The sequence below is a fragment of the Pyxicephalus adspersus genome, chromosome 2, assembly GCF_032062135.1.
Source record: "Pyxicephalus adspersus chromosome 2, UCB_Pads_2.0, whole genome shotgun sequence".
In the NCBI taxonomy this organism is placed as follows: Eukaryota; Metazoa; Chordata; class Amphibia; order Anura; family Pyxicephalidae; genus Pyxicephalus; species Pyxicephalus adspersus.
Window position 1 is genome coordinate 62651738 of NC_092859.1, and position 22593 is coordinate 62674330.

The following is a 22593-nucleotide window of genomic DNA, read 5'->3' on the forward strand; positions in this document are numbered from 1 at the left end:
ACACTCTGATATTTTCACGGATTAAAATCAACATGCATCGTGCACTCCCTTGTCGTTGGAAAGGATCGTGAAAGATCCTTTCCAACGACAAAAATTGGAAGTGTGTACGCAAGCTTAACATCCAATCTAGGTTTTAACCAACTGCTGGTATTTGATCTAGCCAAAGCTGGGGAGACAAATGAACACCTGCCACAGAAATTGTTCTTAGACAGAGCTTATGATTTCCTGGATTTGCCTAACCAAATAGTCAAAACCCCTGCGCCTTACAACAAATACATTTAGCATGTGTAATTTAGCAGCTAGTTTTTTTGGGGGGTTTTTTTTTTTGCAGGTTAGGTGTTGATGGTGAAAGAAAGGGGGAGAGTGAAAATTAACAAATATATTCAGTGACTCTAGCTTTGCTTCACATAAAAAGGTAATTTACATGCAGCTCCATGCAGAGGAAAAAAGCCTGTGACATTTTTTACTTTAGGCTACATATACACATGCAATAATTATCGTTGCAAACGAACAACTAACGTCCGATTGTCTGATAATAATGCTTAACAAAAAATGTGCACAACGACGGACCAATGACACCGAAGAAGGAGGAATGTCGCTGGATACGAACAACTGTCCCAGCGGATTTGATTGGGCGACGATCGTTCGCTATCTATTGTATGTACGGTCGTTCAGTGATCATGGATTATTCTGTGATACACTTTCTCCTGTACGTCACTTCCTGCATCGTTCAAACGATCGTATCTAGTGAGTGTACATTATTGGTGGATTATATTTGAACAATCATATTGTATCAGCATGTACAGAACTGTGCACAATACTTTTGTTCAAAATAATCGTGAATATTCGTTGATCGGTCGTTAATCTTCGTTTACTAACGACAATTATTGCACGAGTGTACCTAGCCTTAGGTGGGGAGCAGTTTTATCCCCAACAGGTGGCCATGAATTCAAAAAGACATTTTCAACACATTGGCTAGGAACAGTTTGCAATAGACAATTGCCCACAACCTATAGAAATAACATTGACACGGTTTACTACGAAAATAAAAGGGCTCTAGTTTTCCTTTTTTTTACAATTTTGTAAGTAATCTTTAGAGGAATATTCTGTGAAGGCCTTTAGTTTAGGAGTCCATTGGCACCACAATTATGTGTTTTGGTGTGCTGCTGTTTATTATGACTATAATCTCAACACTTTCAAAATGCATATACATTGCAGGGTAACACAAAGCATAATGGTGCATAATGCAACTCACCCTAGAAACACACTTGTGATAAAAGCAATGTAACTGACCTTAATGGTGTGAATAGCCCCTAAATACACTATACCACCATTTAAACATTAGAAGGCTGATTTTGTTCAATCAGTAGTAATGCTCCCTTCTAATCCATGCTTAACCTTGTCTAGGTTTGGTAACTTAACACTTCGTTGCCAACATGCTAGGTTAAACCTTCTTTACCTAACCAGTTTTTAAAGTTATCCAAAGCATTTATTAGACTTTAAAGATGTTTTTTTTTTAGTCTTTTTAAAATTAGTGTTTTTTTTCAGGACCAATGAGACATGCAGCGAGCATTGCCTGCAATGGTGTGTCCTACAATAGTGATCACTTTGATTTATCATACTGATCAAATAGTCAAGTGCAAATTAAGAATGTTCTTAAGCACGATGTCAACTGTCCAAAACCAGTTTAAACTAGGGCTTTGCGTGTGCATGATCATGCTAAGCATTTAAAGGTTGTTAATATTGACAAATTCAGGGATTATATTAAAATCTGCCATCTCGGGCTGTGTTATATCATAAGTTTCTAGTTTCAAGTCACATGCCCTTCTTTCAAAGAGGCGAAGCGGTCAGAGGATGTCGTGCTCTCTGTATGCATACACAGTCTCCAATGCCTCTCCACTGCTCAGCCATCAGGTCAATACGTGACTACATTGGTAGTTCTTGTTTAGCATACTCGATATGTATTATCCAGACATCAATAGAATACTTTGAACCTCTACACATGTATGATTTAAAATGACTCAAAAACATATGATTCAATAAGGGAGACATGGAGGAGATTACTACAGCTTTATCTGTGCTCATTTCAAACTGATATTTGCCTCATATATTCTTAATCACTTCTCCATTGTAAGTTTGCAATCAATTTATTTATTGATGTAATGAACATTGATGTTTCTTGACACCATATTCGACATGTGTTGGGGACATAAATCTCTTCAGACATTTAAAGCCAGCAGCATACTGTGGAACATTGCATTAACAATGCTTCAATACTGTGTGTGCGCACGGTTTTGGAACCTCTTTGATACCTATACCTATAGTACCTATACGGGTGAGGCACAGTTTATTATTGATTTTAAAGACATATTCTGGCGTTAGTGCCAGTGTATGTTTTTTTTCTGGATTATAATTAATCGTTGGTGAACTTTATGATACATATTTGTTATCTGGGCCATTTTGAATCCCCTTCTTTATTTTTGTCAAAAATGTAATTAGGGTTTAGAAGACCCTAGAGAATAATGCAGGGTCAGAATGAAGTGTGTTGTTCATTTTAAATGGTGAAGCTCTGAAGCAGTTAAAGGCGCAATCACAAAATTCAAGTTCTAGTGAAAATACAAGACATACCTTTTCTTTTTCAGCTTTGCTTCTAATAAATTGTTGCTGCTACTGCAAGAATAAAAGAATGAAAATTTAAGCAGCTGAAATTACCTGGTAACAGCTTTCATTTTTGCATGGTACAAAAAACTGTTTCTTATACATTATATGTTTCAGCAACATGAATAAAAGACATTGGGTGTAAATAGGTAGAGTGCATAAAATAGCATAAGCTCCTGTACACCACCCACCCCAATTATCACATACTGAGATACTTAGGATTCAGGGGGGCATAGTAGTCTTTTTTTCAGTTTATTTTTATTTAAGTAATAAAAAAAAAAAGTTATTGTAGAGCAAATAGGCACACAGTAGAAATAGGAGCTGAACTGGTAAGCCCAACTCATTTTGTTTGGTTATTTTACAAAAGGGGGAGGGTAAACCTACAGGTATGTGTCAGTAACAGGTCCTTGTTACTGTCAAAGTTCTTTTAGGGTCTGTACAAATTTGAACATTTTCCCATGCATTTTATGGTCCTAACCCTTTCATTACTGTATGACCATTTTACACATGTATCATGTATTATTTTTTTTAATAAGATATATTGTATCTGTGCTGATTGCTTCAGTTCCGTACATTCATTTCATTTTTAGTTTAGGATAACGTTTAAAACACAGTCAGTTTGCCTTGTCTCATTAATGCCTTTTCTCTACACTTTATGCACAGTATACACAACAGTAAATCTAAAAATCTTATCAAGGTGAGGAGAATTCTTATACTGTGTGCTCTATGTTTGTAAGGCTACGTACTCATGTGCAACGGTTCTCATTCGATAATCGGCTCAGGGCTGATATCGGACAAGAATCTTGCATGTGTACAGTGCTCGTCATCCATCCTCGCAATGGGGTGCCGCTCTGTCGTTCTCCCCCTCTTCTCTTCATAGAGCAGAGCGATTCGTGCACTCGTTCATGCATTGTGCAGTCATTTGTCTTTGGAAAGGAACGTAAAAGATCCTTTCCAACGACAATTATTGCACATGTGTACGTAGCCTATAAAGCAAGCTGCAACTGCAGCGCATTGCAACACAAACAGTGATGAATGTGTGTTTAAAAAAATGTACAACATTGATAAAGTGTGACTGAACCCTTACATGTCATTGGAACATTATATGCCATCTACCTATTGAAAGAATCTATTCTATCTATTGTAAGAATATATAGCACTGTGGTTTTCTTAACATGGCCGAGTATTGGAATAAGGGGTCCAAGGGAAATTCCAAAGTACTGGCACTATCCATTGCAACCAGTAAGTATATAAGTTTTGTTCTCCATCTAGCACAGAGTGTCTCGACCTTTTTACATGGGGGAACCCCTTGAAATACTTTTCAGGCCTTCAGGGAACCCCTACTATTATTACTATATCAACAGCACACAGTACATTAGATTGGTGGTCAGTAGGAAAAAATGCCTCCTACAGTGATGACAATTGGTAAGAATGTCACCCTTACAGACAGCAAAAAAGGTCAATGGGGTCACTTAAACTGACCTAGGAGACACAACCTGCTTATTGCCCAAGGAACCCTGATTAAGAAACACTTATCAAGCAGCTTCATCCAAAGTGAAGGACATATTTACCTTTGACCTAAAAGCATTCTGGCTTCTTTCTCTTTCGTGGTTCTTTTTAGTTCAGCTGTCCTGGAGGGCCGATACAGATATTTTCTTTTCCCAGTACATTCATAGCTCCAGTGGCCAAGCTCTAGGCACTTCTGACATCGTACACTCTGCTTATTTGCTTCACTAGGGCATAAAAAGATAGCACAGAATAATGCCATGAATATCAACGCTTATATGACTGCTATGATTTAAATAAACACAATGTTAAAATTAGGATTTTATTTGAAACTCAAAACCACATTTAAACTAAACATGAAGGTTGAAACCTCAATCAAAATCAGCAGCAGGAGGCTAGTGCTTGCATGTTTCTGTGGCAGAATGCACACCGTTTCTTTTTGGAGTGCCCAGTTATTTCTAAATTCACAATAAATACACATATACCATATTTCTTCCTGCTTCTACCTGCTCTTCTTAGAAAAGTGGCAGAAAAGTCATTACATTAGCCCATAAGGAGGCAATCACAGCATGCATGGATGGCTCACATAACTTAAAACAAGATATGTAGTGTAGCAAAAACACCACATCCCAATAATACCAATATTGAATAGCAAAGCCAGAAAATGGGATTTTTAAGGCACACCTATAGACAATTTTATCAAGTAAAAGTTCAAATAGGAAGAATACAATACATGAATACATACACTCCTGTCCAGATTAATATTAAAGACAACCAGGCAACAAAATGTCAGAAATCAAAGTTGATTTTATAATCAATTGGAAATATTAAATCCATGTGATTTCACACATTTTGACACATTTCACGTAACTGAAGGAACTACTTCAGGAGTGTGGAACAGATTGAATCAAATTTAACACTCACAGCAAATTGTTCCTTGAGTTGATGAAAGCGGAGAAGGTGTGCTCCAGTGAAGGGGAAGTCTATAAAGATATTACCAGTGACATATATTCAGATGAATCAAAAACATGCAGTTAGATTAATTGTACCCACCTCAAATTGACCTTAGACTGTTTTAAATGACATGAGGTATGGATATTAATTAGATTGTGTTATGTCCCTTTGAGGGAGACAACATCAGGCTTGATTTCTGGAATGTTTGCCTGGTTTTGTTATTATTATTATTTTGACTTTTAAATGATACAGTGACACAGTAAGAATGGAATCAAGAAAGTATGATGGTAGGCATTCTGGCCAAATGCCCTTTTCACTGAAACACCTGAATTCAAATGGAAAATATAATGTTTGACAAGTAAAGATTGTAAGCTCTTCAGGGCAGGGTCCTCTCCTCTCCCTGTATCACAGTCTGTATCTGTCTGTCATTGGCAACCCCTATTTAATGTACAGCTCTGTGTAATATGTTGGTGCTATATAAATACTGTTTTAAAATAATATTATTAATAATAAAGACTCTATTTGCCCTGCTTTGCCTACAGTTCAAATGCACCTAAGTTGGATGTGCTGCATTCACAGAAATACAGCCTCTAAACCAGCAGTTGCCAACCTTTTCAGGTCCGCAGACCACTAAAATCACCGGCTGCCGACCGTGCATGCGCGGAGAGCCAGGTGTCACTCAAAGGGGGAGAAACCTTCCCCAGAGTGACGTCATTATGACATAACCCCACCCACTCTCCCATCGCAGATCTGAGCCTGCAATGGGAGAGTGGGCGGGTTGTGTGCAGGGACAGAGCCCGCCCACTCCCGAGCCTGGAAACTGCACGGGGGACTTGGTCCGCGGCTCCGACCGATGCATCCCCCCAGCGGGGTCCTTCTCCTGACCCCGCTCGGGGGTGCACCAACTAGAGGTGCGGACCCCCAAAATTTTCTCACGGACCACCAGTTGGCGACCGCTGCTCTAAACTGCTCTAATAAGGCCAATGGAATTTTGCTGACCTATATTTGCTGAGTGTTCAACACACACAAGTTTCATTGAGAAATATAAAGTAACAACAATATAGTTACACTGTACTTATTTTGTTTCACTTAGGAGGAGATCAAGGTGACATTTGAGTAGCATATACGGTCAACAGTTTATAAAAACTGTTGGCAAGCAGGGTTTTCATTACAAAAAAAGTGTTTAATCTCTTCTACCAAAGATGTTTCTGTCCATTTGTCAGCTCTTTTTTCTCTTTAGGTTTACATAGACTCTTATCTGTGAAATTCTGCCCTGGCATGATTGTCCGTGGGTCAAACGTCCGCCCTTTCCTGACTAAGGCTGGGTCTACACGGACGTTTTGAAAAACACATGTAAAAGTTCCATTGCGTTTTATGCACTTTCAATAGTGTTTTAAAGCTTTGCTTTAAAACGCTGGAAAACGTCTATGCCGCGTTTTTAACATGTTTAACATTTTAAGTGCTTTTAAATGTGGGAAACCACCCCATTAAAATCAATGAAAGCATTTACCTGCTTTTTAATTTTTTAAATGTTGCAAGCAACGTTATAGATAACGCTCATAAATGTGCCTCAAGGAAACGTCCTGGTGTAGATTAGCTGATTGGAATGCATTGGAATTTCAAACATGGGCGTTTAAAGCCCCCAGTTAAACGCTGGGGAAAATGTTCCTGTGGACTAAGCCTAAGCCAAATCCTCCTTTATTTTTGCCTCATATGCTTTCCTTCCCAGACACTGCAGATTATTGGGAGGGTTCATCAACTAGGACTGCACAGTCATTCATAAAGTAGTGTGCACGGCTAGGTGATCGACAAGCTCCAGTCCACAGGAGAGTTAAAAACTCTAATCTGAATTCAGGAGCAGACAGCATAGTTGTCATCACATCGCAGGAAGCTATACTACAGGGACTTCCCTGCATGCTTAACACCCCACCCCCATAGATCGATGTTTCTCCAGATCCAACACCACAGTTTTGCTTTTTGCCCAGTACAGCCCCATGGGCAAACTGGGATTCTCTATGAAAGTCACTGGGGCTGTAATACTGAGGCTAAAATCTAGGCATCACCTTCACCTTTGATTGGTGCTCTTGCAGTGACATATATTATTTATTGTAGTGATTTCAAATCATGTATTTCTAAACATACAGTAAAGTATATAACATTCATATGTAACACTACGCAATGCAATGCCAAGCTGAATATTTTGTTATGGCGAGTGACCGGTTATATATATTGCCTGCCTTGATTCCTTACGTCACTCCGTACAGAACGATCTGCTCGGACAGATTTGCTCTCATACATTCGCAGACCTCTATTTACAACGATACACCGCCACTATTTAACCATAACCATTCCCCTCCACCCAAACTCAATCTAGACTAACAGCACTGCCTAGTTATCCCGCCCCGTATGACGCCGAGATGCCCCAGTAAACCTTTACCAGGTGTATACCAAACATCACCCGTATGTCCCTCCAAACTTACGCCTGCCTGCGAGCAATCAGCCGGTGCATGGGGGTTGCCATGTTGCTGAAGGCAAGACGCTGCCCCGTTGCATGCTGGGCACTGTCAGCCCGAGCTATTGGCGAGCGCGACTACAAGGCACGTCGAGGCTCAGGCAACCATATTTGACATGGGCAACTAAAATATCCACAAGCCCCACAGTGTTTCAAAACTGACTGAAGACTTCTGGCTGAAAATGAAGTAACTTTATTTTAATGAAAACAAAGGGTATCCATATATATTGATTGTAAAGTACACATGAGTATATACATTTATTTAAAAAATTTCCTCATAAATGACCCACATTTAAAAAGATTTTGTCGGTCGCATGATAAAAACCAAATGGAGCTTCCTTACAATAAAGGGATATTATACTCACTTGCCTGAAGAGCCCTGTGTCCCAGCTTTGCTTTGTTCCAACACTACAGCCTCCTTCATTAGACTTTTCAGCATTCAACAGTTTTGCTAGTGTTGTGTTTGTGTACCCATAGATCACTTACTGTGTCCGTTACCAAACTATCACAATTTTGATGACATTCCCTTTATAGAATGGAGTCATCATGGCGGAAACTGGACACTGCCATCTTCATCTGTCTTCTTCCAGGTTCTTCCTAACATCACCTGATCTGGCACTGTGCAGACGCAAGATTGGGTGACTGTTCTTTCTGAAAATGTAAAAAAAAAAAGTGCAGATGTTTGAGATCAGCATTTATACATTCCAGAAAAGCCCCTTCTGCACATGGCCAAAATCGGGCAAGCACAGTCTGAAGCTTCCAGGAATATGTGATTTATGTATCCCAGAAAGCTGCGTGACATTCAATGATTGTGCACTACACTGCACACAGGGAAGATAGGTTAAAAAAGGGAGCATACTCATTCCCATTCCTATTACTTGCTTCGGCTCAGTCAAAAAAAAAAAATCAGACTTGTTTGTGAATACCTTGTTTTTGTAAACAGGCAGTGCATATTTTGTGTTGATACAATACAATACAAATGCATATAATTTGTACTTTTTGTAAATGTGTTAAAACACCTAACCCTGGGAACACATAGCTTGCAAGAGGATCCTCAAAGTATAGAGGGTATTGCTTTCATATTTAAATCCTGTGCTCAGAAAAATTGCCTTTTACTACCGGTTCACTTTAAGAAATTATTCTCTAGATCTCCACTATTCATAACTCAATTTTCACAAGCTGCAAGTGTTTATACTAAACTCTGCCTGTGGTGGCACATCTCCAAACTTTCCTCAGGAATCATGGTTTTCATTTCCAGGACACAATTCTTCTGTTTGTAAGAAGCAGAACATGAAGAACACCTAAGCCTTAGACTCAGAAGGCGGTTTTTTACTATAGGAGTACATTTTGTATGTAGGATAGCAGATCTTTGTTCCCTTTAAACATGTGATTGTAGACAAAAGGATTTTTTATCAAACTGTAGGAATTTGGCATACATAAGATTAGACAATTGACATGATTCACATGAAACACACAAACATTAAATGAAAAAAAGATTAAATAAAATGTATATATCACTAATGTTGTCTCCATTTGTAACAGTGGTCACTAGGGTATAATAGGGTAAATCTACCAAGCAGGGTTTTCAGGCAGCAATAAAAATTTTAAAGAAATTCCAATCCTTTCCTACTCTATCTGAAATAAAAAAAGTTTTGGCTTTATATACACTTTAATTCTTTCTAGTTTGTTCACTTTGAAACCCATTTATATCGACAAAGGTAGCACAGACACCTTAAACCAATGACCATAGAAGGTGACAGGCTAGATGTCACTTCCACAACAAGAACAAGTCCAGCTAAATGCTAAATAAGTGACTAGCTACTGCTAGATAATACACATTTAAGAACATGTAAATATCAGAAAAGTCAGAATTTGGTTTTAACAAAAATATTAGTCAGTCAGAGATTCTGAAAATATTTAAGCAAAAGTTGTTTCAAGACAAGCAGATAACCAACATTTTCAAAATGGTTCACCAATGGATAGTGTATTTTTTTATATATTTTTTTACATACAGTTGCACTAAGCACAGTTTCAACATATGGTAATATTTTTGTACTATATACTTTACCCATACATGTTTGTACGTTATATTATAGCCCAATGTAAAGAAATGTAAAAGCATTTCACAATTTTTATTTCCCCTATTTCACTTTTCTTTCTTCTTCCGCAATGCTCTTTTAGAGTTTTTTTCCTGCTAGAGGAAAGCAGAGGAAAATTGCAAAAATTTTAGTACTATGTATTACCAAAATAATTATTTTGTAGGGTTCAAAGAATATTCAGTATTTTTCAGGATGTTGGGGGTCTGTCTTCAACAGATATTTTCTCACTTCCTTTGAAGCCTGAAAAAGAAGTACATAGTTGGAAGGACATAGTTGGGGCAGACAAAACAAAAAACAAAAAAAAAACACTGTCAGTTCTTATCTACTTCTCACTAAAAATGTGGTGTTCCTTGTGGTCCCCATTGGAGAGATTTCCTATCATGACAAGTTGTCTAACTCTTCCCTTTGCTATCTATTTTGACTGCAGTAGGAATAATAATATCGAATTTTGTTGTATTCGAAGCCCCGAATTTGGCCCTCCCACAATTCCTAGGGCCCTCCAATAACAGCAGGGATGCTGTCCTCCATGTTTGTTGTGGCAGGCAGCCGATTGACCGTCTGTCACTGCATGCCACAGAGGCAGCATTGGCCTATATAAGGCCAGGGCGTGCCTGCATTTACCACTCCTGACAGAGATTTGCTAGCATCACAACCTTTCTGTGCTGCTTGGCTTGCTTTGTCAAAGTAAAAAGTTACTACTTAGTTACTTAGTTAGACTGTGTCACACTCACACTATTAGTCAGACAGATTGTACTGTATTGGTGCAGTCCTGAAATCTACTGTACTCAGATAGGTAGAGTGTTTCACTGATAGATGATAGATAGATAGATATTACAAGCATCACCACTGAAGGAAAGTGCTGCATAAAACACAGCGCACTTGCATTTTGGGTGTCGAACCCCCCCCCCCCCCCCTAAAAAAATCCACCTACTGTACAAATTTACACTTTGTGAAGCATATGAGCTTCAAAGTATTTTGGAGGGTGTCAAGACACACAAAAAAATTGTACAATGTCTGGCCAAAGAGGAAGGGGCAGCTTTGGCAGGGGTGGCAAGCAAAGCAGTATGAGTTTGTTTTTAGCTGCAGACCCGAGAACAAGAAGCGCTGCTGTTGGTGGTGGGTGTCCATTATTACCACACCATGAACAAGAGGTAGTAGAGTACATGACACAGCCTGGGTCAAGTGATTGTACCCCCTCTTCATCCCAGTTCCAGACACAGGCCTTACAGGTGTCCCAAACAGTCCATGGTACACCTGTTCCTCCTAGTTCTTCATCATCGGCTGCAAGGTCTCGTGTACAGCAGTATGTAGAGGAGTTCCACTGAGGGGATGGACAGGCGGAGCTACAAGCATTCCTTCAAGATGCTCAGTTGTTTTACTCTTCTGATGAAGAGAGTCAGTTCACAGGCTTTCCCCCCACTTACTTTTCACCCAAACACTCTGAACCAGACAAGCCAATTCAAACTGGCTCCAAAAGGCCGCTGCTTCCTTTCGGCACATACAGGGAAACTGTCTCTTCTGATGATGATGTCCTTGATCCCACATGGGGCGAACAAAGAGATCATCATAGGCAGGAAGAAGAGGAGGAGGAGTAGGAGGAAGGAGAGGAGGAGAAGGTTGCAGAGAGCCCTTAAAGGGGGAGAGGGAGGAGGAGGGTAAAAGCTGCCCACATTCTGCAGTCTTCACATACGTGGTTGTTGAGGAATAGCTGTGGTGACAGCTTCCGACGATGGACAACTATGCCTCAACAACCGCGGACCGCCACCATGAGCACCAGCTCCAGAGCACCTTTTGGCCCAGTTAAATGTTCAACTGTCTGGGCATTTTTTAATGTCCATAGTAATGACAACACTATGGGCATCTGCAAACTGTGTGCTCAACACTTGAAACAAGGAAAAAACCCAAACAAACTTAGAACAAGTTGCATGAACACAAATTTAAAAAGCCACCAAAGTTACCCGTGCTGCTGCAAGCACTTTGAGTGGGGCATGTAGCCAAGCATTACCTTTTTCAGGCTCCACCAGCGGTGAGCAGGAGCTCCAACGCAGATCGGCTGCTGTTTGTTGCATTGCTAGCAGTCAAGACCAGGCATCATTGCTATCCCCCACACCTTCTACCCCATCGTACAATCTTTCTTTGGTTAGCATTAGCAGTATCCAACCTTCCATCCCCCAGATGCTGGAGCGCAAGAGGAAATATGGCCCAAATGACCCCAAAACAAAGCTAATCAATGGGGCAATTGCACAGCCCATTGCGTGGGAGCTCCTCCCTTACCAGCTGGTGGACTCCAATGCGTTTCGTTACACATTCCTCTGTGCGAACCCAGAGTACGTTATGCCCAAGCGACAGTATTTTGCGGAAAAATGTGTTCCTGCTTTACATGAACATGTGCAGAGCAATGTGTCCATGGCCCTGCAACACTCTGTTTCTGGCTAGGTGCACCTGACAACCCACAGTTGGTTGAGCAAGCATGGAGCAAGCAAGCATGCAGCAAGGCCTGCATACCTACCTCCGTCCAGAGCACATCGCCATGCAATCTCCTCTCCGACCTTCATCTCGGACATGCGTGCCTACGCATAGTGAACCCCAAATCCAGGAAGAGGAGGACATTGCAGGCATGGGAGAAGGGGAGGAAGGGGCAGAGGAGGATATTGAGGGTACCCATCCACCCAAACACAAGGCGGCATGTTCTGTGGATGGCAAGACCAGACAGAGGACCTAAAGGCCAGGAGACCTAAAATGCAGCACTACCAAGAAGTGCTTGTAAGGGACTTGTGCTCAGCCTTTCCAGCTGCCAGCAGCAGCAGCAGGGATCCCTATGGCAGTTCCACCAGCCATGGGAGCCAAACATCTACCTTAAGCGGCATGGGTGGCAGCAGCAGTAGAGATCGCCTAAGCCAAACTATGCAGGCTTTTTTTCAGCAGAAGCAACAATTGCTAATGACACTCAGCAGCGCTACTCAGCCATGGTGCAGGAATATTATTATTGTTATTAATATATATTTATATAGCGCCAACATATTATGCAACGCTGTACAATAAATAGGGGTTGCAAATGACAGACGAACACAGACAGTGATACAGGAGGGGAGTACCCTGCCCTGAAGAGCTTACAATCTAGTAGTGGTGGGAAGTAGTGATGGTTTCAAAAGACAGAAGAAGATGGGTAGGCAAGTTTGAAAAAATGGGTTTTGAGCGCTCTTTTAAATGAGCAGAAAGCAGAAAGCAAGCCGAATAGGACGAGGAAGACCATTCCAGAGAGTTGGGGCAGCTCTAGAGAAGTCTTGTATCTATGCGTGTAATGAGGTTATGAGTGAGGAAGTAATTAGTAGGTCATTGGAGGACCGGAGAGAGCGGCTGGGGGAGTACTTTTTTACTATGTCAGAAATGTAAGTGGGACAATACCTGTGTAGGGATTTGAAGGAGAAGGACAGGAGCTTGAATTTGATTCTAAGGTGAAATGGAAGCCAATGTAAGGATATGCCAAGAGATGCAGTGGAAGGGGAGTGATGGGAAGGATGGATGAGTCTGGCTGCAGCATTCATAATAGATTGAAGAGGAGTCGGGTTAGTGGAATACCAGAGAGCAGGATGTTACAGTAGTCCAGACGAGAGATGATAAAAGCATGTACAAGGGGTTTGGTGGTCTCGGAGGACAGGTAGGGGCGGATTTTGGAAATGTTGCGTAGGTGAAAGTGACAGGACCTGGAAATGTTCTGAATATGGGGGGTAAATGAGAGGGCAGAGTCAAAGGTGACACCAAGAAAACGTGCCTGAGGGGAGGGCCGAATAACAGTGTTGTTGACAGTTAAATATATGTCAGCAGGAGATTTGGAATTTGAGGTGGGGTGATGAGTTCTGTTTACTCCAGGTTGAGCTTCAAAAAACGGTCAGACATCCATTTAATAGATGGCTGACAGGCAGCGTGAGACCTTATCAAGGACTGAGGGAGACAGGTCAGGGGTGGACAGATAGAGTGTCATCAGCATACAGATGGTACTGTAAGCCAAAGGAGGACATGAGACTACCGAGAGAGAAAAGAGTGTACAGAGAAAAGAGAACCGGTCCAAGGACTGACCCTTGGGGAACACCAACAGGGAGGAGAGTGGGCGAGGAGGAGTTACCATTGAAATAAACTTGAAAGGATGGGTCAGACAGATAGGAAGCAAACCAAGAGAGAGCAGTGTCACTTATACCAATGGAGCGCATGATTTGTATTAGAATGGGGTGATCAACAGTGTCAAAAGTAGAGGAAAGATCAAGGAGAAGGAGCAGGAAAAAGTTGCCTTGAGACTTAGCTCTGATGAGGTCATTGGCCACTTTAGTGAGGGCTGTTTCATAATTAAATATCTCTATTTTTTTTACAGAAATACAGAAATTTTTCTGGATTTTTTGATGGATAGCAAGTGGTATCAGAATGAAATATCTGTATTTTATTTACAGAAATGTTTCTTTTTTTTTTTTGATAGATTGCAAGCGGTATCATAAATAAATATCTGTTTTTTTTGGAGAGAAATACAGAAATTTTTATGACTTTTTCGATAGATAGCAAGTGGTATCAGAATAAAATATCTATATTTTTTTAGAGAAATTCAGACCTTTTTCTGGCTTTTTTGATAGATAGCAAGTCAGAATTAAATATCTGTATTTTTTATAGTTAAATACGGAAACTTTTCTGTTTTTTTGATAGATTGCAAGAGGTATCATAATTAAATATCTGTATTTTTTGGAGAGAAATACAGAAATTTTTATGGCTTTTTTAATAGATAGCAAGTGGGATCAAAATGAAATATCTGTATTTTTATTTACAAAAAATACAAAAATGTTTCTGTTTTTTTGGATAGATTGCAAGAGGTATCATAATTAAATATCTGTATTTTTTGGAGAGAAATACAGAAATTTTAATGTCTTTTTTGATAGCAAGTGGGATAAGAATTAAATATCTGTACATACTGTGAGATCGCCCATAGCAACGGGGGGTGTTTCAAGCAGGTTTTAAGCGCAGCAAAGGTTTATTTCTGCTTCTGGGGACCATTTAACCATTACCGATTCCTTCCCTTTTGTCAAATTTGTCAGGGGAAGGGCCTGGGATGCAAAGTGAAGAATAAAGCACCTATAATAGCGGGCGATCCCCAAGAAAGCACTAACTGCTTTTTATTAATTGGGCGTGGCCAATTCTGGATGGCTTCTACTTTCTTTTCCCGAGGCTTTATTATTCCTCTTCCAATGGTGTACCCCAGATATTTGGCTACTTCCAGCCCAATAGCGCACTTTTTAGGGTTTGCAAAAAACCCAGCTTTCCTTAGCGCGTTTAGCACTGCCTGAACCTTTATTAAATGCGAGGCCCAATCTGCACTCCGAATAATTACGTCATCCAGGTAGGCTGCAGCATTTTTAATGAGATCAGAGTATTTTATCCATCACCCGCTGGAATGTAGCTGGAGCATTCTGCAGTCCGAAGGGCATTTTTCGATACTGGACCGCTCTGTCAGGGGTCACAAAAACAGTTTTCTCCTTAGCTGACTCAGATAGGAGGATCTGCCAATATCCTTTGGTGGTCATGTATCTAGCATTCCCCAACCGATCAATCAACTTGTCTATCCGGGGCATAGGATAGGTGTCAAACTTTGTGATCTGATTCAGCTTACGGTAATCGTTGCAGAATCTCCAGCTCCCATCTGGCTTGGGAACTAACACAAATGAGCTGGACCAATCGCTATTGGACTCCTCTATAACCCCCAATTCAAGCATTTTTTTAACTTCCTGACGTATTACCTCTCGTCTAGCTTCAGGAATTCGAAAGGGTTTTAATCTTACCCTTTCACCTGGAGGGGTAATATTACCATGTGTAGCCACGGATGTTTGTCCAGGCAAGTTGGAGAACATATCCCTATTTTGTAGCACAAAATCTCTCGATTCCTGTTGTTGACTCTTTGACACGTGTCTGGTATCCAGACATCTGGGATTACAGACCGAGTCAGACCAAGCAGATAGCTCCGTGGTCCTCATGGTTAATGCTTCCCTTTCTTTCCATGGTTTCAACAAATTTACATGATAAATTTGCTCTGGTTACCTCCTACCAGGTTGGCTAATCTTATAATTTACGTCACTCTACGTTTTTCCCTCTCGTCTGGGTGCACTATGCCATCAATTCCCATCAATTGTTACGGCATTCTCCCGGGCTTTAAACAGTATGGGGTCTTTCAATTGCTCTGTAACAAAGTTCTCTCTATGTACCTGTAAGTCAGGGAATTCTAAGGTTTGCTGGCTTTCCCCCAAAGTTTCTGGTTCTTCCCTAGGACTGTTTCCCCTGCTAGCCCCCACAATCCCTTGCTTTCCCCCCACAATCATCAGAGGACTCCTCAGTAGCCTCATGCTCTGAGGATACCACCACTACACACTTTAGACCTGGTATTTTCTAAACTTTGCAACCTCACCCTCCTTGACAACTCACCATTCCTCCTCTCTGATCAAAACCTTATCACTTTCAACCTATCAAACCCTTGCCTTCCCTTGCCACATCCCAGACTTGGTCAAATGGCAGAGAGATATCCGTAACCTTGACCACAACCTTTTCTCAAACTGCCTTGCGTCCCTAAACCCCTCCCTCTCCAAAATCACCTCCCCAGACGAAGCTGCCACCATGTTAAACCACTCTTTTTCCCTGGCTTTGGATAGTGTTGCTCCTGCCACCTTCCGCTACCCCCGCCCTGCAAATCCCCGACCCTGGCTCAACAACCAATTTAATGTACAGCGCTGCATAATATGTTGGCGCTATATAAATCCTGTTTATTAATAATAATAATAATAATAATAATAATAATAATGGGGTGGGTGATCCCAGAGCTCCTGGAATTTGGGAAAATCCCTCCCAATGATAGCATCATATGGTAAGTGGGGAACCAACCTGGTCTTGGGGTGGAAAGTCCGTGAGTACTGAAGGGAGGTGTTTAAGTTCTCGGCAGCCAAGTATCTTTCCACTAGGTCCACCAGCTTATCGGCTGTCAAAGGGTCTCCATGGCTCACCCACTTTTGTATGGAAACAAGGAAGGATCTTAGGACCGGTCCATGACTACCCTTCCACAATGACAACAGCTACTTGACACAAGCTCCAGTTGTAGCCACTTCCTTGTTAGATGTATCAGGCCATACATCCGGGATATGGGAGGTTTTCCTGTTCGATAGGACTAGTTATACACCCGTTGGGCCCCGACAGCCAGGGTGACACCCAGCCGCGTCAGTATTTCCGCCTTAAGGCGGACATGGTCGCTTGCTTCTGATGGCTCTAGGTCATAATAGGCTTTTTGGGACTCTCCAGATAATAGCGGGGCCACTAATCCTGCCCACTGTTCCCTAGGCCAACTTTCCCTCTCGACGGTTCTTTGAAATGTGGTCAAAAACACCTCAGGATCATCATCTGCAGTCATTTTTTTCAACAACTGGCTTACCTGAAAAATGGCGAATGCCCAGCCTCACTCTTGGCGTCAGCCTGCTCTTGTAAAGATATCTGCTGTTTTAGGGCATCTAATTGTTGTTGGTAGCTCTGTGCTTGTATTTCCAACAATTCCTTGTGGCAGACCTCCACTTTTTCCAGACCTAGCAGCAATTGTTGGTTAGTACGGTTAGTAGTTGGCATTGGCCTGCTGTTTGTTGGCATTGGCCAAAAGAAGCTGTTTTAGTATCTCCTCCGTGCTCGCCCACCTATAAAGCTGCCCGCATCTTCCACCATATGTGAGATAGCCCGTAGCAGCGGGGGGGGGGGGGGGGGGGGGGGGTGTATGGGATGTGGACCTTCCATTATAAGATAAAACTAATGTATATCTATCCATTGTGAGATCGCCTGGGGGGACGGGGAGGGGTTCAAGCAGGAAACAGGGCCAACAGGTTTTAAGCACAGCAAAGGTTTATTTCACTTAACACTATTTGCACACAAAACAGGCAAAATAAAACAAACAGCAAAAAGAAAGCCTGGCCACTTGGCCACTAACTTACTGTTAGTTCCCTTAACTCAGGGGTGTCCAAACTTTTTGCAAAGAGGGCCGGATTTGGTAAGGTGAAAATGTGTGGGGGCCGACCACTAACCAGGGTTAGTGTAGACGTGGTCTGCACAGGTCCCGCACAGCACACGCCCGCTATAATGACCTAGGGGACTCAACCTCCAATGAGTTTTTTTGTACGCGTGTTTTTTTTTACTGTGGTCAACAGTGCTGGCGGGCTGCATATTATTGATTTTATGACAGAGGCTGCGGGCCGATGGAAATCTGAACAAGGGCCGCAATTGGCCCCCGGGCCTGACTTTGGACATGCCTGCCTTAACTTAACTTAGAAATCCAGCCCAACCTAGTGTTGTTCAGGACTTTAAGGCCCTAACCATATATCTTCTGAAACAAAGTCTGTGTCTTTACTCACAGTTCACAGTTCACAGTTTACAGTTTACAGTTTACAGTTCACAGTTTACAGTTTACAGTTCACAGTTTACAGTTCACCTTGGACCTCCTCCCAGCTCACCAGCCAAGACAGCCTCAGGAATAGGAAGGATAGGTGTTTATATCCCCAGCCTAATTTCCAGGATGCATTTCAGGTGAGACAGTTACACCTGATCATACCCAGGCCTCTTTAACTCCCCCACCTGTCCAAGAAGCCTGGTACTTCAAACCCAACCTTCAGGTTAAAAGGAAAACTGACTTAACAGAAAAATACTCTGCGTATAACCTGTATCTGGGGCAAATGTACCTGTCATCCTGGATGAAACCCTGTGATTGATTTGCCAGCTGTTACAATACATAATACAGAAATACAGAAAGTGTATGGGTTTTTGGATAGATACTAAGTGCTATCAGAATGAAATATCTGTGAAATATTTTTTTGTGATAGAGTTCGTGATAAATTGCAAGAGGTATCAAAATTTAAGATACCCCTTCCAATCTATCACAAAAAAACATAAAAATTTCTGTATTTATCGATAAAAAATACAGATATTTTATTATGATAGCACTTGGTATCTATCCTAAAACCCATAAAAATTTCGATATTTCTCTAAAAAAGATACAGATAATTTATTTTTTTTCCCACTTTGCTATATATTCCCAAAGCCAAAAAAATGTCTGCATTTCTCTCCCAAAAATATAGATATTTAATTCTGATAGCACTTGGTATCTATCCAAAAGACCATAAAAAAAATTCTATATTTCTCTACATAAAATAAAGACATTTAATTCTGATCCCACTTTGCTATATATCCCCAAAGCCATAAAAATGTATGTATTTCTCTCCAAACAATACAATTTTTTTTCTGATAGCACTTGGTATCTGTCAAAAAGGCCATAAAAAATTATATGTTTCTCTATAAAAACCTACAGATATTTTATTCTGATCCCACTTTATCCCCAAAGCCATAAAAATGTATGTATTTATCTCCAAACAATACAGATATTTAAGTCTGATAGCACTCGGTATCTGTCCAAAAGGCCATAAAAAATTATGTATTTCTCTCCAAAAAATACAGACATTTTATTCTGACAGCACTTGGTATCTATCCTAAAACCCATAAAAAATGTATTTATCTGAAACAAATACAGATATTTAACTGTGATAGCACTTGCTAGATATCCAAAAATGATAAAAAATGTATGTATTTCCCTGCTGATTCCACCAAGTCTGTTCCCTTTTATGTGATTTCACTAGATAGTAGGTATGGACAGTGTGATTTTCTTTCCTCCATTCATGTCTCCAATAGCTAAAGCTTCTACACTGTCCATAGAGGTGATGGCGTCAACCTCTAATGCGTACCTTGCTCCGTTACAGGGCCCACCGCCTCCTCCTCCTGCTGCTGCCTGCCCAGTAACCAAATCTGGATGCCAGTTACTAATGTTGTCCACACTTCGTCTGAGAGCCCACCACCTCCTCCTTCTGCTGTTACTCATGCTGCTGCCTGCCCAGTACCCAATTCTAGATGCCAGATACTAATGCCGTCCACACTTGGTCTCAGAGCCCACCGCCTCCTCCTCCTGCTGTTACTGCTGCTGCCGCCTGTCCAGTACCCAACTGTAGATGCAAGATACTAATGCCGTCCACACTTGGTCTCAGAGCCCACCGCCTCCTTCACTTGCTGTAACTGATGCTGCGGCCTGCCCAGTACCCAAATGTAGATGCAATATACTATTGCCGGCCACGCTCCATCTCAGAGCCCACTCCCTCCTCCTCCTGCTATAACTGATGCTGCAACCTGCCCAGTACACAACTCTAGATGCCAGATACTAATGCCGTCTACACTTGGTCTCAGAGCCCACCGAATCCTCCTCCTGCTGTTACTGCTGCTGCCGCCTGCTCAGTACCCAACTGTAGGTGCAAGATACTAATGCCATCCACGCTCCGTTTCAGAGCCCACCGCTTCCTCCTCCTGCTGTAACTAATGCTGCCGCCTGCCCAGTACCTGACTCTAGATGCAAGATAATATTGCCGTCTACACTTGGTCTCAGAGCCCACCGCCTCCTCCTCCTGCTGTTACTTCTGCTGCCTGCCCAGTAACCAAATCGGCATGCCATTTACTAATGCCGTCCACACTTCGTCTGAGAGCCCAACGCCTCCTCCTCCTGCTGTAACTGATGCTGCCGCCTGCCCAGTACCTAACTCTAGATGCCAGATACTAATGCCGTCCACACTTGGTCTCAGAGCCCACCACCTTCTCCTCCTGCTGTTACTGCTGCTGCCTGCCCAGTAACCAAATCTGCATGCCAGTTACTAATGTCGTCCACACTTTGTCTGAGAGCCCACCGCCTCCTCCTCCTGCTGTAACTGATGCTGCCGCCTGCCCAGTACCTAACTTTAGATGCCAGATACTAATGCCATCCACACTCCATCTCAGGGCCTAATGCCTCTTCCTCATGCTGTTACTGCTGCTGCCTGCCCAGTACCCAACTCTAGATACCAGTAAGTAATGCTGTCCACACTTCATCTCAGAGCCCACCGCCTCCTCCTCCTGCTGTTACTGGTGCCGCCTGCCCAGTACCCAACTCTGGATGACAAATACTAATGTCGTCCACACTCCGTCTAAGGGTCTAATGCCTTTTCCTCATGCTGTTACTGCTGCTGCCTTCCCAGTACCCAACTCTAGATGCCAGTTACTAATACCGTCCACACTTCGTCTCAGAGCACACTGCCTCCTCCTCCTGCTGTTACTGCTGCTGCCTGCCCAGTACCCAACTCTAGATGCCAATTACTAATGTCGTCCACACTCTGTCTCAGGTCCTAATGCCTTCTCCTCATGCTGTTACTGCTGCTGCCTGCCCAGTACCCAACTCTAGATGCCAGTTACTAATGCCGTCCACACTTTGTCTCAGTGCCCACCGCCTCCTTCCCCTGCTGTTACTGCTGCTGCCTGCCCAGTACCCAACTCTAGATGCCAATTACTAATGTCGTCAACACTCTGTCTCAGGTCCTAATGCCTCCTCCTCGTGCTGTTACTGCTACTGCCTGCCCAGTACCCAACTCTAGATGCAAGTTACTAATGCCGTCCACACTTTGTCTCAGAGCCCACCGCCTCCTCCTCCTGCTGTTACTGCTACTGCCTGCCCAGTAACTAAATCAGGATGCCATTTACTAATGCCGTCATCACTTTGTCTCAGGGCCCACCGGTTTCTACTCATGCTGTTACTGTTGCTGCCTGCCCAGTATCCAACTCTTGATGCCAAATACTAATGCCGTCCTCACTTGGTCTCAGAGCACACCGCCTCCTCCTCCTGCTGTTACTGCTTCTGCTTGCCTAGTAACCAAATCTGGATGCGAGCTACTAATGTCGTCCACACTTCGTCTGAGAGGCCCCCCCCTCCTCCTCCTGCTGTAACTGATGCTGCCGCCTGCCCAGCACCTAACTCTTTATGCCAGATACTAATTCCATCCACACTTGGTCTCAGAGTCCACCGCCTTCTCCTCCTGCTTTTATTGCTGCTGCTGCCCAGTAACCAAATCTGGATGCCAGATACTAATGCCATCCACACTTGGTCTCAGAGCCCACCGCCTCCTCCTCCTGCTGTTACTGCTGCTGCTGCCTGCCCAGTACCCAACTGTAGATACAAGATACTAATGCCGTCCACACTTGGTCTCAGAGCCCACCGCCTCCTCCTCTTGCTGTAACTGATGCTGCTGCCTGCCCAGTAACCAACTGTGGATGAATTATACTAATGCTGGCCACGCTCCAACTCAGAGCCCACTGCCTCCTCCTCCTGCTATAACTGATGCTGCCGCCTACCCAGTACCCAACTCTTGATGCCAGATACTAATGCCGTCTATACTTTGTCTCAGAGCCCACCGAATCCTCCTCCTGCTGTTACTGCTGCTGCCGCCTGCCCAGTACCCAACTGTAGGTGCAAGATACTAATGCCGTCTACACTTGGTCTCAGAGCCCACCGAATTCTCCTCCTGCTGTTACTGCTGCCGCCGCCTGCCTAGTACCCAACTGTAGGTGCAAGATGCTAATGCCGTCTACACTTGGTCTCAGAGCCCACCAAATCCTCCTCCTGGTGTTACTGCTGCTGCTGCCTGCCCAGTACCCAACTGTAGTTGCAAGATACTACTGCCATCCACCCGCCGTCTCAGAGCCTAACGCCTCCTCCTCCTGCTGTAACAGATGCTGCCGCATGCCCAGTACCTAACTCTAGATGCCAGATACTAATGCCATCCACACTTGGTCTCAGAGCCCACCACCTTCTCCTCCTGCTGGTACTGCTGCCGCCTGCCCAGTAACCAAATCCGCATGCCAGTTACTAATGTCGTCCACAGTTTGTCTGCGAGCCCACCGCCTCCTCCTCCTGCTGTAACTGATGCTGCCGCCTGCCCAGTACCTAACTCTAGATGCCAGATACTACCG

At 42.8% G+C, this 22593-nt stretch overlaps 1 protein-coding gene across 3 annotated transcripts in view; it reads right to left on the reverse strand.

Annotated features, from left to right (window-relative positions):
* Positions 1 to 22593, reverse strand: part of ZCCHC10 (zinc finger CCHC-type containing 10) — a 33616-nt gene that overhangs the window by 6380 nt on the left and 4643 nt on the right. Inside the window, exons 2-5 of one of the 3 annotated variants that reach the window (XM_072400882.1) lie at positions 9874 to 9969; positions 7996 to 8281; positions 4230 to 4391; positions 2629 to 2670 (exon numbers count right to left, since the gene is read on the reverse strand). In XM_072400882.1, coding sequence (XP_072256983.1) covers positions 2629 to 2670; positions 4230 to 4391; positions 7996 to 8069 — 278 coding nt within the window. In that variant the 5' untranslated portion in view covers positions 8070 to 8281; positions 9874 to 9969. Of the gene's footprint in view, positions 1 to 2628; positions 2671 to 4229; positions 4392 to 7598; positions 7936 to 7995; positions 8282 to 9873; positions 9985 to 22593 lie in introns of those variants that run through there. The other 2 variants (XM_072400884.1, XM_072400885.1) reach the window with 2 other exon arrangements.